Consider the following 16138-nt stretch of genomic DNA (forward strand, 5'->3'; position numbering starts at 1 on the left):
TGGTTCATGGTAAGCCACGGTAATGAGTTATTGCAAGATGATGGGCTGCAGAAAGCATGTTGTATATATAAATACATGAAAGCTGTATGGCATTTCTGTAAATATTACTTTGTACATAGTTACTGTTAAAAAAAAAAAGTGTTAGGAAGAAGTGTGCCATTTTTTCATCTGGGAGAGTATTTTTTATTTAAAGTAGTATGTTTAAATTTAGTCATTTCAGGCACAGTTCATAAGTCTGGACTAAAATATCAACAGTAGGAAATTCATCAGGTAGTTTAGATTTGTAATTTGGTTTTGAACATGCAATAGGTTGTTTCAGGTTGAGTAAATACGGTTTTCTTCATACTATAGTAATTTGATCTTTTCTAGATTTCACTGTGATATCAGGATATTGCTGAATACGATCATGTAGAAACAAACTCTTTCATAGTATGTATGAGCAGGCATTTGCTATTACTGTCTGTTTATTATTATAAGCTTCTGAGCAAAGACACTTTCTTGATTTGTTATCTACAGTGGTGATGAAAGGGCTTCTACCATAGCCTTGATCAAAACCCATATTCCTATATTGGAAAGGAGGAGGAGGGGAAAGGAGTTTACTCCTATAATACCAAAATAAGCAACAACTACAATTGGGAAAGTGTATTCCTGTAACTTCAAATAAGTTATTTATTCATGGCAAGTGTCAAGATTACACAAACCTAATATATCTGTAATCTCAGAAGGTGTGTCTTCACAGAATTGCATTGCCAAGAGAATTATCCATTCCTTCAATTCTGTGTTGTCTGAAATAGCCATCTTTCAAGGTGTGATTAATGTACATTGGCAGTCAATAGGATATGAGTAATTGTGGGCTAATTCCAGAAGTGAAAATAATGAAGAAAAAGGGCTATGTGTGATGTAGCACAATGGTGTGAGGTTTCTTGCTCAGTGGTGTTTAGCAACTTGTTTTATGCAGAGAAGGCATGGCCATGCTTGCATCTTTCTTGAGAGAAGATATATTTGGTGTTCTACAGGGAAGATGTGACTAAATGACATTTTTCCTTAGACTGTGATTAGCAGTCACTTGCAAATAATCAGCAGTTGCTGCAAACTCCACCCTGCAGTTCCTGTTTCAGTTGCAGGAATATCTAGCTATCTATTTCAAATTCAGCCATCATCTTGTGGCCTTTCTGTTTATGGGTCAAGTCTTTTGTGGCCAAAGCTTCCACTAGGAAACTCAAAATATTTCATGAGAAATATGAGTGGAATCATTGTTTTCACTGTTTTCTTTATTACTGAGTAACTTCAGTCATTGTTTAAGTGTCTATGTTTAAAAATCCTTTAAAATCCATTCATGTGCTAATTAATTCATATATGACATTTGAAAATAAGACAAAGCATCTTATTCTGCAGAGTTCTGGTGCTTAAGTCAATGAGCACAGAGGTGAAATGAGTTTGTTAACTTCAGAGATGCAGCAAGTGATGTTTTAATGATCTTGCACACTGATCTCTAGGAACTTTATAGCTTCTTCTGAACAAGTTCAGCAGAAAACTGTGCCAAAAATCAATCAGATTTAAACCCCAGTTATTTTCTAGTAGAAATTAAAAACTATTGTTTTCAATATGTGGTGCTAACACTTGTTTTCTTAGTATAATTAACAAATGAACAAAGCAACCAACATGCATCTTAAAATCTTGAAAGCCCAGTGGTTTCTGGAGGTGGGATGGACGGTGCACGAAGTGCAAATCTGATAATAGCTAATCACACTCCCTATTACATAAGTTCTTCCTTTCTAAAAACTGAGGCTTCTGTCGTTTTCATAAGCAATTTTTATACTCTTTTGTAGGATGTGGCTTTTTTTTTAAAGCCACAGCATTTTGTTCTGGCAATCAAAATAGGCCTGCTAAATGTAAAGAGATCTCATCCAACTTGCATTTAAATCTGAAGGCAGATGTGAATGTACATAAATGTCCACGGGCGTTTTTGACAAAAGGCCCAATTATGTCTGTCCTGGGAAAGACTGTCTTGGGCAATCCTTAGAAGACAGAATGAAGCATTACATTTTGCTTCTGTGAAGTTCTTTGAGATGAGCAATATAGTTACAGGTGATTTCAGTTTTGATCAAGTACTGATGTAAACAGTAGATTACATTTGAGACGAAAACTCATCACCATGCTAGATTATATTAAGTTTTAAAAAAAGTTAATTGTGGAAGACATGCTAGAATACAGTGACGATACTACTATGTAGTTCTTCTAAGCAAAGTAATTTATCTTAACATATTTGGATGAAAAAAATCAATGTTTTCTGCATCTCCACATCAATACATTGTAATGATTTTTCCCCACTGCTATGGCAGCTTCATTATTTCATTGGAAGTACCTTATATACACCAGCGAAGTAGCATCTCTGATAATCAGGTTACATCTAGAGTCTTCCTAACTTGATAAAATTTTCTCCTATATTGTCATTCATACATGTATAATACAAAATAAAGCTCCTTCAGTGCTCAGCTTTTAATAATCCTGTTCATAATTAAATATAAATCTGACTAAAACATATTCTTCTACATTAAAGTCTTGTCATAAAAACATTTTGAATATAAACCTTCAATACTCAGTAGAGTGATACTATACATATACAAATGCACTTTTTTCCGTTAGTAGCAAGCATTTTGTTCACTATTTGCACAACTTCACAGTCATATGTTTTAGACAACCACTACTTAATCAGACTTCTGATTGCTCATTACTGTCAGGAATGACAGACGTTAAGGCAGCCTGACAAAAGCGATGTAATGTTGACATTTTTGTTTTCTGTTCAATATACAGCCGCAGTTTGTCTCTGAAGGTTTCCCCTAGAAAACTGTAAATTAAGGGGTTCAAACAGCTATTAGAAAAAGCTGCTAGGTTCACAATATGTCCTGTTAAAGGATAATCATGTCTGAAGGATGGGCTGCTTGAAGAGACAGGCTCGCTTTTCTTTTGAAGAAGTTGAACACTAATGAAGACATTTTCAGGTAGCCAGCAGATAAAGAAAACCAAGACAACAACAAAAATCATTCTAAGAGCCTTTTGTCGCCGCAGACGAAGACTCCTATGCTTGTGTGCTTTTATAAGAACTCGAACAATTAATGAGTAACAAAGACCGATGATCACAAAGGGGATAATAAACCCCAAGGTTATTTCTAGCCACTGGATTTCTTTTACATCTGCAAAACAAAAATAGACCTCTCCGGTGTGTTGTAAATGCACAGCTGTAAATGGAACTAGTGCTGCAGAAATAGACGCCATCCATATGAGACCACAGCTTAATCTAGCGTGTTGCATAGTGCGAAATATGTTGGACCTCATTACTTTTGCCAGTGCTATGTATCTGTCAAAACTCATCCATGTCAGAAAGAAAATGCTGCTATACATGTTGATCTGAAGGAACAAAGACATAAAGGTACAAATAATAGTGATATCATAATACTTTTCATCAAGATTAAAAACCTCAATGAGAGAATCAGCAACTAAAATGAGATCAGCTACTGCAAGATTTATAAAGTAAAGGTCTGGAATAGTCATTTTTTCACGAAAGCTTATGTTGACAACCAGTATCAGAATGTTTCCTACAAAACCAATAGGAAAAAGAAATATTGTGTAAAGACATGATAAGAAAAGACCAATAACATACTGTTGGTGTTCTGATTTATCAGCTAATCTAGAAGATATGCTTTCATTACACAAATGTGATCCATTTAGGTTAAAAGTTGTGCTGTTACATATAACAGGTGATATTGAGGCAGAATAAGTTTCCATGGTTAAAATATCTGCAGAAAAGTTATTAGTACTCACAGTTTGGTGGTAATGCCAAAAAAATCAGCTTTTTGGTTGCTTTCAGCTAAGTTCATAGTAAACATTTTGATTGGAATGGAAAAAGATGTACACTTTTGTATAGGAATAAAAATTCTTTAGAAGTCAAATTAATTAGACTTAAAATTGACTGAAATATAGCAGTACAAATAGTAAGTTTCTTAATTTTTTTTACAGGACACTATATACATTGCAAATGAGAGAATTTGCAGTTCCTGTATGCCTTAAGATGATGTAGGAATCTTTTTACCATTATGGTACTTGGGTCTCTTTAATAAAAGCTTTTCATCAACAGTGTTTCTTCATGCAGGTTGGAAGGTAGTAGAATTTTAGCTCCATTTGTTTTCTTTTAATAATCAATGAACATCCTTGGACCTGCAATTTGTAAATGGAAAACGATTAATCTCATACTCCAGCATTGTACCATGTACCATATGCTTCTGCTAACTTAACATACACAGCTGAGGTTGTAGGAAACATCATGTTTGAATATATATACAAAAGTTCAGTTAAAAGAATTTATATTTCTTCTGGATGATAATATAAAGTGAAGGCAGATCTGTTAAAATTTTGTGTACCCTTGAGGGATTCAGTATTGGAAAATGTAGAAATATAGAAAATCAGATGAGTGAGTTTAGCCTACTGAAGAAAAACTTTATTTTTTTAATATATACATATATAAAAAAAATATATATTTATTCCATCATCAGCTTGTAAGGCTATTAAGTAGCAGAGTCTGCGGCTGAGAAGGCAACGGAGATGAAAAGCAGTTGGTTCCTTCTGCTTTCAGTGGGAAGGAAAAAGCAAATTTTAGAAATGAAGGTAATACAAGCAACATATTGATTTACACCAACATTATTATACTCAATTTGCTTTTCTTTGTGATTAATTATATTGCACTGACTTCCGGATAGGAATGGAAAATATCGGTTATCTGATTTGTTTACTTATAAATGTTGAATGCTATGGACTTGAAGCATTGCTACAAGTTTATTTAAAAGAAAAACAAACAAACAAAAGACACCCCAAACAAATAAAACAGCAAGAAAGTGATATCTCAGGGTATTTTGTGTTAAATTTGTATATTTTGAATTGCTTTAATCTTCATCTTACCACCAAAACCTTGATTTTAATTACACTAAAACATATTAAAAAAAAAAAAGTTAAGTTGTTTACTAGTAAAATTTATGCATATTCATACATATTTTAGTGACTTAAATCCTGCTGATACACATTCTGGGGAGAAAAAGGAGCAAACCACTAATGGAGTAGGGGTGTTAAAATATTTTCAGTTAGAAATACAGCTCTGAGTTTGCTTAAATGTGTTCAAGTTATTGGAAGTAGCTGGCAGATACTTAAATAAAGATATCAGTTCCAAAGTTTTTATTTCTTAATGAAATAGGCATAAGTACCCAGTAGCTGTTGCTATGTTTTGAATAATTTTCATAATGTAAACCTTTATGCTAACATATCCGTATGAAATTACACTTATTGAAGAAGGTTCGGTGTTTGTTTCAAGCAGCTATGGAAGTCAGACATGAACTGTTGTCTTTTATGTAAAATCCTTTTATTTTTGAATAAGGCAGTAAAACTGCTTTAAATACAATAAAAGATAAGTTAACAGTCTAAGCAATTAATTTTAAAAGGTCGGTCTGTGGTCAGATTTTAATTACATCTGAAAGGCCACCAAAAGCCAAGCAATTACAAGCATTACAAGTAACCATGTACTCTGAAACACTTTATTTTACCTTAATTCCATTTCTCCAGAGCTGATTTTCCTCCAGACAACAGAAGGCTGGTTCTTGCTCGGGTACACGCTTAATGGATGTGTCAACTTCGACTGTCGTGTCAGTAAAAACTTGTATTTAGGTGTGCAAAGCTGCAGTGAATGCCACCTGTTGACGATTCAGCAGTAAAAAAAATCATATAAAAGTCTATTCTGTTTTAAAACGTCTTAAATAAAGGATAGTTTACAACAGCAAAATGCAGATCTTGCTGCATGTCCTTGGCAATAAAACAAGCTTTATAGATTCCCAGGGTTGTTCTAATTTGTGTGCAGTTGAAGTGCTGCTGAACAGCCTTATAAGGCTAGAATTAACCCCGTTTCTGCTGGTTTCTTTTTTACTAGAACTAGTGAAGCATCTTTCCTCTCGTTATTTGTCAGTTTTATTTTGCCTAATGTTCATTTCACCCTCCTTTCTGCCTCTAGCATTTTTTCAAATTATATAGTCCATTCGAACCTACAGCTCTGCTGATCAATAATTGAGATTTATTTGCAAATTGTAACTAACCATATTTTACAGAGCTATAAAGCAATAATTACTGTTATACATGGTATTTTTTAAAAGCCTCTGGACAATCTAAAGAGAAATATTTGATTGAGAGAAATCTAGCAGGTGAGAAGGGTCATTTGCTAAACTGACAATATAAATTTCAGTTTTCCTACCTTCAAGTCGATCCCATTTTGCCTGTTTGTATTAAAATTTTCAGGTACACATCATCATTCTCACACTTCTTAGAATTGCTCAGCTCAAAATCACATGGATAAAATAAGCTTATTTTGCAGAGCATGTGGAGCCTCAGTCTTGCATAAAAACACCAGTATTGCAGGTGGAGTTTTGCATTTCATCTGTAGGGGGGAAAAAACTACTTGACATTTCCAGAAACACCACCTACTGGTGGCCAGAATGCTTGGAACGGGAAGAAAGTTAAACCTTTCTCATAAGAGAAATATTTTATTTGTGTAAGTTGTTTTTTATGATTATATTGATCTGATACCTGAATGTTAAGTGGCATGAATGGATATGCTGTACATTGATGCAGCATTCTACTGCTACTGGAATAAGATGAATTGGATCTCAGCATTCAGGATTTTGAGAGGACAATGTTACAGTTTCAGAAGTGTGGAGTAAACAATTAACATGTCATTATAAAGGATGTGTTACATATGTTACAGTGGTCAAATATTTTTAGATTACAATAGATCTCGTATGTAGAAAAGTGAAGCAAAATGTCTTTACAAAAGTGGCTTTGGGAATAGAAGGCACTTTGCCTTCTAGTGCCAGTGAGGCAAATATATTATTTGCTGATTTTTTTGTAACGCGCTGTGCATAGGAATACAGGATTTTGGCAGTGTTACTCAAAATGTTTTTTAAGATGTTCTTACATGATGGCTCTTCATAAATAGTTTTGGAATAGATTATTACTTAGCTTAAAGGAAAGTTTGCACAAATTAGTGTTGGTGAAGATTTTCTGGACTTCCACTCTGTGTGGATTGGCTTTCTGGAGTGTCTTTCTACAGGGTTATGAGAGCAGAGAGCCTAAAGTGTTTTGCTTTGAGAAGTGTACAAATATGATTGCGTTATAGGACTGGAATAATTATAATGTTGGAAAAATCTTGTGATACCAGCTTTGAAGGTCTTAATTTTTTGCTGTCCCAAAGAACAGGATTATAAAGAGTCTTTATTGTTGTTTGTTGATCATGTGGTTTTGCTGTACTTAATTCTGTCCTTCAGAGCTTTCACTGATCTTGTAGGGGCCAGAAGGATTTTTTACTTTCCTTTATGTGTAATGTTAGCTTCTGGGTGTTAGTTGTTTGTAATTATGGGGGCCTGGATTTGATAAGCATCTGGTCTGTCTGTCCTTGTTTTCCTAGCTGTGAATATCAGCTGATTTGCTATTAAAATGTATAATTCTGAGTGCTAATTTTCTTGTTTGAATTAATGATAAGAAATATGTCACTGTGCCATGCTTCCAGAATTGTTCGGAAATTCTCTTTTGAAAGACCCACAAAGTAGCTGTTTTTCCTGCTAGTGGAACTACGAAACATAAGAGGCCAAATCTAGTATTATTATATTGTATTTTTATATTGTAATCAGTGAGTTCTGTATTATTATGAGATGATCATGTGCATCCTGTTTCCTAAAACAGATGACAACACCTTCAGGCTCTTGTTTATGCAGTCAAATTATTGTTACTGATTAATCTATCTTAATCTCACTGTTCATCACTTCCATATTCCAGAAAATGCTTAAAACTAATTTTAGCAGCTTCTGAACATTGTACCCTTTCTCTTTCCCTGTCAGTTGCTGATATTCCATGGGGACTTTATAGGGAGTGCCTTAATGATCCATACTTAGTCACAGTTGTGAGAGTATTAAGTATTACAGTTCAGCCTGATGTACCTTATCTCGATTGTTGCTGAGAACGTGTGAAAGCAACTGGTGCGATAGCATTCATATAATGTCAGACCTCAATAATTCAGCATTTAAAGTTTTTCTAGCAGTTTATTTTTAAATCTGTAGTAGTCAATATATACCTAATAGAAGCTATTCTGTGTAATTTAGCAGACTTTGACATATGTGCCTGCTATTGTGTTGCAAAAGGGTGACAGCTGAAGAGGAAGAAAGTGGGAGGTGTGAGTATAGGAGAGAACAACGTAAGAGGTCTGGTGTATCACAGCTCTTGAGCCGCCACTCTACGGCAGCCTCTCCAGCGGGACGATAAGCAGGATAAGCCCTGTAGGATGTAAGAGCTGTTGGATTCTGTCAGAAGTGTGGAAGTGCTTTGGGTATGAAGCTGTTGAGTCCTGGAGAAATTAGATCAGGGCCAGGGTGTATAAAGCTGAAAGAAAGTAAGGTACTGTATTGCATGGAAGGGGAAGGAAGCATAAATTAAAATTGTGTTGGAATGCTTACAGTGTAACATACCCATATGCAGAAGAAATAAGATTTGTTTAAGAATCTCTATGGAAATTATGTCCAGAGGAAATACAGATGCTGTTGTAATGAAGTTCATGAAGTTTTGCAAGCAGATTCATCTCCTCCTCCAAATTCTCTCTCAACTTTCTATTAGCATGGATGCTGACTCTGACCTTTTTTTAACCACTGAATGACATCTGTCTGCATCCATTACTCTGTTCTAAAGCACCCTCGTACTTTATCCTGTCCAGCCTCAGTAACTTTCCCTGTCTTGCAAATAATCAAACTTAGTTTCAGTTGGAATTAATTGTGTTCTGTGCCTGCAGAAAACCTTGGATAGATTGTATTTTGTGCGTTTAGGCTTTTCAGTTGCCAATAATTCTGAGAATGCATTTTTTTACTAAAAATAATTTTTAAAAGTTCAGCCTTTTCTTTTGCAGGGACAACACCTGTATCCATTCAAACTATTCTGGTAAAAACTTTTAATTTTTCTTAAAGTGCATATCACAAAACTCTTGGGGGATAATATAAAAATTTTACAAAATTGGACCACAAAATGTTGTATAGTGAAAGATGATTGATCATAGGACTTCAGGCTCTATCCAAACGCGATTAAAAAATAAAATTCATAAAGTATCACTTGTTTTTACTTTAGTAGTTGAGTCTGGCAGTCCTTTGCTGGACACTTGTACCATGGAAGTGAAACGTATTCTTTCATTCTAGCCATTAGTGAATCAATTTGTCATGCAACATATATGGTGTAAACATTATGTAGAGGATTTATTTTGGCTGAACTGCTTAAGCTTTCACTGTACCCCAGATCTGCAACTACCTCAAAACTGAGATAAATAATGCTGTAGCCCTTTCAGGGTCTTTAAGTTTGAAATCAGAATGGAACTAAGGCCAGGCTTAGTAATACATATAGGGGTGTAGCAGCTTGAGTTATGATTCAAGTGTGCAAATCCAGTCTCTCTTTAGCTCAGATGTTGTTTTGCAATGGGATCAGATCAAATTTGAGCCAGCTGGTTCAGCAAAGACGAGTCCTTACTCTCTACATGTTCTTTTCCAAAACACGCTACCAACTCAGAAATTCATGCTTAAACTTAGGCAGCCTGCTGATTTATCTTCTTTTACTGAATGGAAGGGTTTTTTCAAAAGCAGGCCAAAGTCTTAGAAAGATACGAATATTACCAGTACAAAAGTAAAATATTCTTCTTTGAATTTTCCAGTATATCCCTTTAGTTAATTTTGACAGCATGCCTATAAAAATATATGCTCTATTTCTGCTGGAACATACTGTTCAAAACTAGGTGAAGCTTGGAAGAAGTAAGTGTTCAACAAAGCTGTTGCTGGTGTAGGGGAAAAAAAAAATCTCTCCGAGCAGGGAGATTTTATTTGGTTCTTAAAAATACACTTCAAATTATTAATAATTTAAAAATTATTACTTTTAATCTTAGCCAAAGCTGCTCTTTTCTTCCTCCCATCAGACTATTTAGAATGCACTTTGGGGACTGTTTCTGTTCCTTCCCCTACTGCACATAGGGGTGTTTGCCACCATATTCCATCTAGCTGGATGCAAGTAGATTTTCTCTAGAACTGCACATTCCTTGTCCTGAATTTTAATGTAAGCTCTGAATAACTTTATCAAGAATGATTTAACAAAACATTTCTGTATTACTGTAAGTTATTAATATAACTGAATTACTGTTCTGCATTTTTTCAACCTCTTCTCTCCCGTTTACCTTTGTTTTCTCCTATTCAGTTACAAAGTCTTTACATTGTACATTGAGATTCCTTTATGACTATATAACCAGCCATCCAGAAAATACTCTGTTTTTTCCCACGACAGTAGCCGTGGACAGGGAATAGACCAGAGTACATTTGCTTGGATCTCACAGATGGCAGCCAGAAGCTATACCCAGAAGTACTCACAGACTTATACATAGCAGTTCATTCTTGACAAGATGTACTCGTTCCCAAATCCTAGACCTGACAGTAGGCCCCTGCAGGTTTTATTTCTCTGAGACATTTGGTTATGGTTCTGCTTCAGCTGTGTACCTTGCTGAGAGTATCATGAAGCATCCTTCCACCCATGTTGAACCTTCAGGCTCCTTACAGGTGCGTTATTGTGATTCACTCACCATTAGACCAGTTTCCAAGTCCCAGCCAACATTAACTAGAGCCAACATTTACTGACTAGGTTTTCTTTTAGGCACCTTTAACAGTAACTCAGGACTCAGAAACAGCACAATATTTATTCTTTCATCCTCAAATATAAAATATATGGAAGCAGTGAATAAAGTAGAATCCTTTGTGCATAATTCCCATACTAGAAGATAACCGACTTATCCATGGCGCAGCTGAATCTATGATACTCTGTCTGAATTGGGATAAACAGCTTGCATCTTCTGACATACTCTTTCACTCAGTCTGTCAGCTTTTTCACCAACATACAGCTCTTGCAACTCTTCTCTTCAAACTTCTTTCTGCAGGGCTGATCTTTGGTCCATGTTGTTGAATCTCCCTCTTCTCAGGTGCAAAACAAAACCTCTGATGCCAGCTGAGAAATCCTTTCACAAGTATGAAATTGGCTCTTGTATTCAAAGAGATCATTCTTATCTATGTACTTCTTTCCTGACCAGGTTCTATAATGATCTGTTTATATGTAGTGTTCTTTAATTATCCATCTGTTCATGCTGGCAGCAGAACAAAATTGAACTGGAAAACAGGCTGACATAATACAATGCAGACATCCTACCAGTTGATTTTTACATCTTGCAGAAATGTTGATCCTTATGGTCATAGTCTACATATTGCCCTTTATTTGCATGTGATACAGTCATGGTCCATAAACTTCAGGACTTGGATGTGTAAGACTAGATCCATATATTTAGATACTAGATCTACATACTGTATTATTATTGAACAAATGTCCTTTATTCTTCCATTTATGCACTTGGCTGTTGTTTTGCAGAAGGTGTTCCTCTTGATCAATCAGCGCTCACTTTTCTCTGTCTTAGGCAGTCCATGCTGATTTGCACCAGCCATCCACGCAAATCTGGACCCCGTCAGGAAGACCTTCCAAAGCATAGAACTGCAAAAAAAATCTAGCAGTTCCGTTAGCATCCAGGTGTCATGCAAAGGCACATATTTAAGCATTAAAGTGGCTTTTCTCAGAAGCCTTCCTTGTCACATCACTGTGTTTTTATAACTTTGCAATCTAAGTCTATGTATTTATCCAAGATCTAGTACAGTTTTGTGCCTTCCCTGTTGTTTCCGTTCTCTCCACCTCTATGAGGGGAAAAGCTGAAACTGAAGCCAAATGTGTAAGATGGCTCCTGGCCAAATTTGGTTACAGTAACAATGTGCTCAAAGCACTCATTTAAAACTCTGCACCTACCTCTCAGCCTGCATTGGCTACTGATTCTGCAGGGCTACGTCTGAACTTCTATCACAGCTGTTTTATTCTCTGATTCAGATTTTTTTCCCCATTTTGCACCATTTATGAATTCTCATCTAACTGTATGATGCTCCTATCTTGTCTCCAGCAGAGCCCTGATTTCAGTTTGGAACTGGGGCTCTGCTTTTGTTGCCTTCTTAAAGACATGCCTTAGTTATACTGTTCTGGGCTGGCTTTTCTGTGGGGTTTTTTGGTTTTTCTTTTTTTCGTTTTGTTTTGTGGTTTTTTTAGTTAGTATATTATTGAATGTGACTCTTCCAAGGCATGCAACTTCATACTTCTGAATGAACTCATCAAGAATGGCTTAAATCAATAATTGCTGTAAGTCTTAATGCAAAGTTGAAGCTGAGAGTACATTAACAAAAAGCCTTCATTCTTGCACAAAATTTTAATTAGCCATCCTGTTGATCGTTCCAGTTCAGTGCCTCACAAAGGACCTGAAGCTTTCCTTTATGGACCAGTGTTTCCATTAATTTGAATCTTTTTTTTTTTGGCACAAGAGTTGAGACAAAAACCTTAAGGGTTCAAACAAAAGTAGAAGAGGAAAATGGAAAAAGGGAAAAAATGCTCAGTTTGTGTGCATGTATATATATGTAATATAAAAAAATGTAAGAGCAGACTTACAGTATCACATACTATTTCAGAATCCTAATGGGTCTTAAGCCATACTTCACTGCTGCTGCTACTGAAATTTACCATTGTTATAAAAATAAGTAGTTTGTAAAGTAAGAAGTCAAAAGAGGAAGCACACCTGGGAAAATGCTTTGGCTGCAGATTTTTACCTTTGTTCAAAGTTGCTTTCTGCTGGTTTTGTTTGCATCTTTGCCGGGGATTTGATATTATTACAAAAGCACACCTCTATGGCAACAGTACTTTTCTTTCTACTTGGCTTTGAAGTAACACTTGCAGAAAATAGGCGATTTAAATACATATATGGACCCCCCCCCCCCCAACCAAACCAAACAACCCCAGACCCTGCATGTTTTCTCATAGATCACTGCAAATACTAGAACTAAATGTCTTTTTTTTTTTTCATCCAGTACTGCTAGCTGTAAGATAGTCCAAGTTTGGGTTCTAAGGAAGGAACAATTATCCTTTTTTGAAAAAGTAAAAAACCAAACCAAAACCAAAAGTAAAGTGGATTGACAGTTCTTCAGAACAGGAAGTATTACTGAGACCCACTTTCATGGGTCATAGTTGTTACTGGTATTTCAAGGTGATTGTTGGCAGTGTTTTCCCTTCGGCAGTTCTGTATGACTTTAAGTATTTCATCCTTGCATGGTTTATGAAAACAAAGTATAAATACCAAACTAACACAGCTCTCACAGAACAGCACTATTTCTGCAATATTCATCACAAGCTCATTCTTTGGAGTTCCAATGCTCTTCTGTAATTTGAGTGTTGTCCTGAAGAGAATCATAATGTTATAAAATAGGTGGCATATAAATATTGTTATGCTTATAATGTACGCAGCAGGGTAAGTACGAATGTGCTGTTGTAAGGCTGGAGCTTCAGCAGGCGCTTTTTTAGCGAAGAGAACAGTAAAACAGAGTATCTGAAGAAATGATGGGATTCCAAATCCAAAGGTGAATTTAATGATCTCATATTCAGGCCATGCAAATAATGGATCTAACTGGCAGTCTGTTTCCAAGTGATAGTTATCTGTGCCAACCAGTACTGCCTCAGTCAGTGACAAACAGAAGGCATATATAAGTACAAATCCAACACACAATATGGGTCTTTGCATTGCTTTGCTAAGAGCAGTCCTTGGTGGAAATCTCTTGAGTAATAGTATGAGAAGTGTCAAAATCAAAACATACTGAGAATTGAAATAACTGAAGTTGAAAAAAAATGACAGTACGTTACACGTGTAGTGGGTTGCTTTTAAGTAGTCAGGTCTAGTAATGACAGTAAATGATAAAAAAATCATTATAATATTGCTGATGGTGAAGTGTAGAAGAAGTAAGTCTAAATTTTCTATGACTTTGTACTGCAAATAATTCTTTATGAAAACAATCAAAATACATATGCCAGCTATTAATCCTGTTGGTACAAAAAAGGCGATATAACAGTGCATAAGTCTTGATATGATGTTTTGAGAAGCTATGAAGGCTTCAATTTCTTCTGGGGAGATGAAAGCCAAGTTCTTGCTTGGGTAGCTGATCCATGTCATGTTGTGAGAAGTCATCCTTCCTTCTACACCGTGCTTATTTCCTGTTCAATGGAGTTTGAAACTGAAATGGAAAAGGAAGGTGAAGCAGGTTTTAAAGTACAGTTTGTAATGTCTCTAATTTGTGCATTAAATATTATGCGCAGTCAGGAGTATGAACCATTTGTTCAGAAGAAATGTAGTAATTTTTGGTGGATTTTATGTTCATATGTTAATTTTAAGCTAGCTTGCAAAATATTTTTAGCCAGAGAAATCTGCCTTTTTATTTTTTATCTGGTTCCTGCTCTCACCACTACCCCCTTTTCCTCACTTGATACAGACAGGACTTTACTGCAGCTCAGTTTTGTAGACAACAGCCAGGATTCAGCGCACTTATGTTGCCTGTAGAATAAATGGAAGAGTTGGCTGTTTGGCAGGTGAGGAAGGAGTTGGCTCTGTGATTAGGTGGAGCCGCTTTTCCTCACCATCTTGCCAAAAAAAGATAAGGCAGTACGCAGGGCAACTCCTGTGCGTGGGTTCCAGCTACAGCCACAAAATAGCTTCACTGTACTGTTGCAAGGTTGGGAATTTTGTATAATTTGAACCCAGCTGACAGTCTCGGGGCTCACACCGCATATTGAGGAAAATGCAAAGATAATCACAATATGAGGCAAGAGTCGCATTCCTTTCTTTGTTTTAGTTTTGCTTCCTTTCTGTTATGAAAAAAAGCCTTTCATAACTGCAGTCTGCACTGAGGAGCCCATATAAAATTAATGTGGATGTTTAAGAACTGTTATGAACAAACTGCTTTCATACTAAAACATCTTTATACATTAATAACACTGTCATTTTTAGATGTAGCTGTTGCATAAAACTGAAAAAAATGCTTTTCTGCATACACGAATTTGAGAAAATGATTACTGGTGCATTATAAGCCTATTGATAAAGTTTTAGCAAGGGACATTTTTCTACAGCTGAGTTGTAAATTCCTGAAAATAGGGAATTTTAAGAGTAATATGGATAGGCTGTGAGCTGTAATGACGCTATGATATGTTGATATAATAATTCTGCTACCATATAAGCGTTTGGAGGATCCTTTTTCAAGCCAAAAAGCTTTGTCGGAGAACATAATATGTACTCATGAAAAACTTGAGTGTAATAGATACGGATATATAAATTTTACAGACCACCTAAAAGCATAATTAACTCAATTTCTAAAAGAAAATTTTGTGTACCTTGTACTGATTGATGCAGAAAATAACATATTTTTGGTTTTTAGTTACAAAGGATAAATATTTTTAAACATAAGGTAATGAACTCACTATTCCTAATGAATTTTGAATGTCTGATTAAGGTCCTTAGTACCGGAAAAAGTTAAATACATAGGCATTTTTACAGTGTAGAATGTTGTTCTCTGGCAAAAAAAAATAATCCTTCTTTATTCACAAGGATTTAAGTTTTGTGTTAGATTTGAGTTTGGTGTTTTTACTTTGTTCTGTTGTGTGCAAAGCTGGTCTGTACAAGCAATGTACATAGACAGTACATCAGGCAAAGACAGAGCAGTGGAGTTCTTATAGAAGTTTCTATACAGTTGTATTAGTAACAAGACTGATATACTTAGTTGTACATGATGCATTTTCCATAAAGGGATTCTGGTGATGTTAACTCTTAAAGTGAAAGTAACTTTAAATTGGTGAAAGTTCATAAAGATGCATTAATGTTTTTAACCAATGTTCATTATAGATAAGTCAGTGTCTTAATACTGTTTGACAGTTCATTTATGGTTGTTACCTCTGACACTACTTCATATTTCTGATATTTCTAATCTCTCCTCAAAATTGGAATTCTAATACTGGTTTTAATTAGAAAAGTTGACTTATCAAAGTGGCTTGATTAAGTGTGTATATAATCTTATATAATTATAATTTCATTTATATAAAACTGTGGAGTTATGTTTTGATTCAGCACTGTTCTTTGTCCTATTTCAAA

General features: G+C 35.4%; 3 protein-coding genes across 7 annotated transcripts in view; 1 reads left to right on the top strand and 2 right to left on the bottom strand.

The window, feature by feature from the left end:
* C25H7orf50 (chromosome 25 C7orf50 homolog) overlaps window positions 1-16138 on the top strand; it is a 135315-nt gene that overhangs the window by 13338 nt on the left and 105839 nt on the right. The gene's annotated exons all lie outside the window — the stretch shown is intronic.
* GPER1 (G protein-coupled estrogen receptor 1) lies at window positions 447-6806 on the bottom strand. Its single transcript, XM_030001671.2, has 3 exons — window positions 6287-6806; window positions 5589-5735; window positions 447-4215 (listed from the first exon to the last, which is right to left on the bottom strand). The coding sequence occupies exon 3, from the start codon at window positions 3784-3786 to the stop codon at window positions 2713-2715; it is 1074 nt and encodes a 357-aa protein (XP_029857531.1). The 5' UTR covers window positions 3787-4215; window positions 5589-5735; window positions 6287-6806; the 3' UTR covers window positions 447-2712.
* The window catches only part of GPR146 (G protein-coupled receptor 146), a 75995-nt gene continuing 70633 nt past the window's right edge, over window positions 10777-16138 (bottom strand). For both annotated transcript variants that reach the window (XM_030001672.1, XM_041120282.1), the window contains one exon: window positions 10777-14234. In XM_030001672.1, coding sequence (XP_029857532.1) covers window positions 13169-14188 — 1020 coding nt within the window. In that variant the 5' untranslated portion in view covers window positions 14189-14234 and the 3' untranslated portion in view covers window positions 10777-13168. The remainder of the gene's footprint in view (window positions 14235-16138) is intronic.

Source organism: Aquila chrysaetos, chromosome 25 (assembly GCF_900496995.4).
Source record: "Aquila chrysaetos chrysaetos chromosome 25, bAquChr1.4, whole genome shotgun sequence".
Taxonomy (NCBI): Eukaryota; Metazoa; Chordata; class Aves; order Accipitriformes; family Accipitridae; genus Aquila; species Aquila chrysaetos.

What these genes read in the sequence shown, in the direction of transcription:
- GPER1 (XM_030001671.2), bottom strand. Translation starts at nt 3,786, where the DNA reads ATGGAAACTTATTCTGCCTCAATATCACCTGTTATATGTAACAGCACA.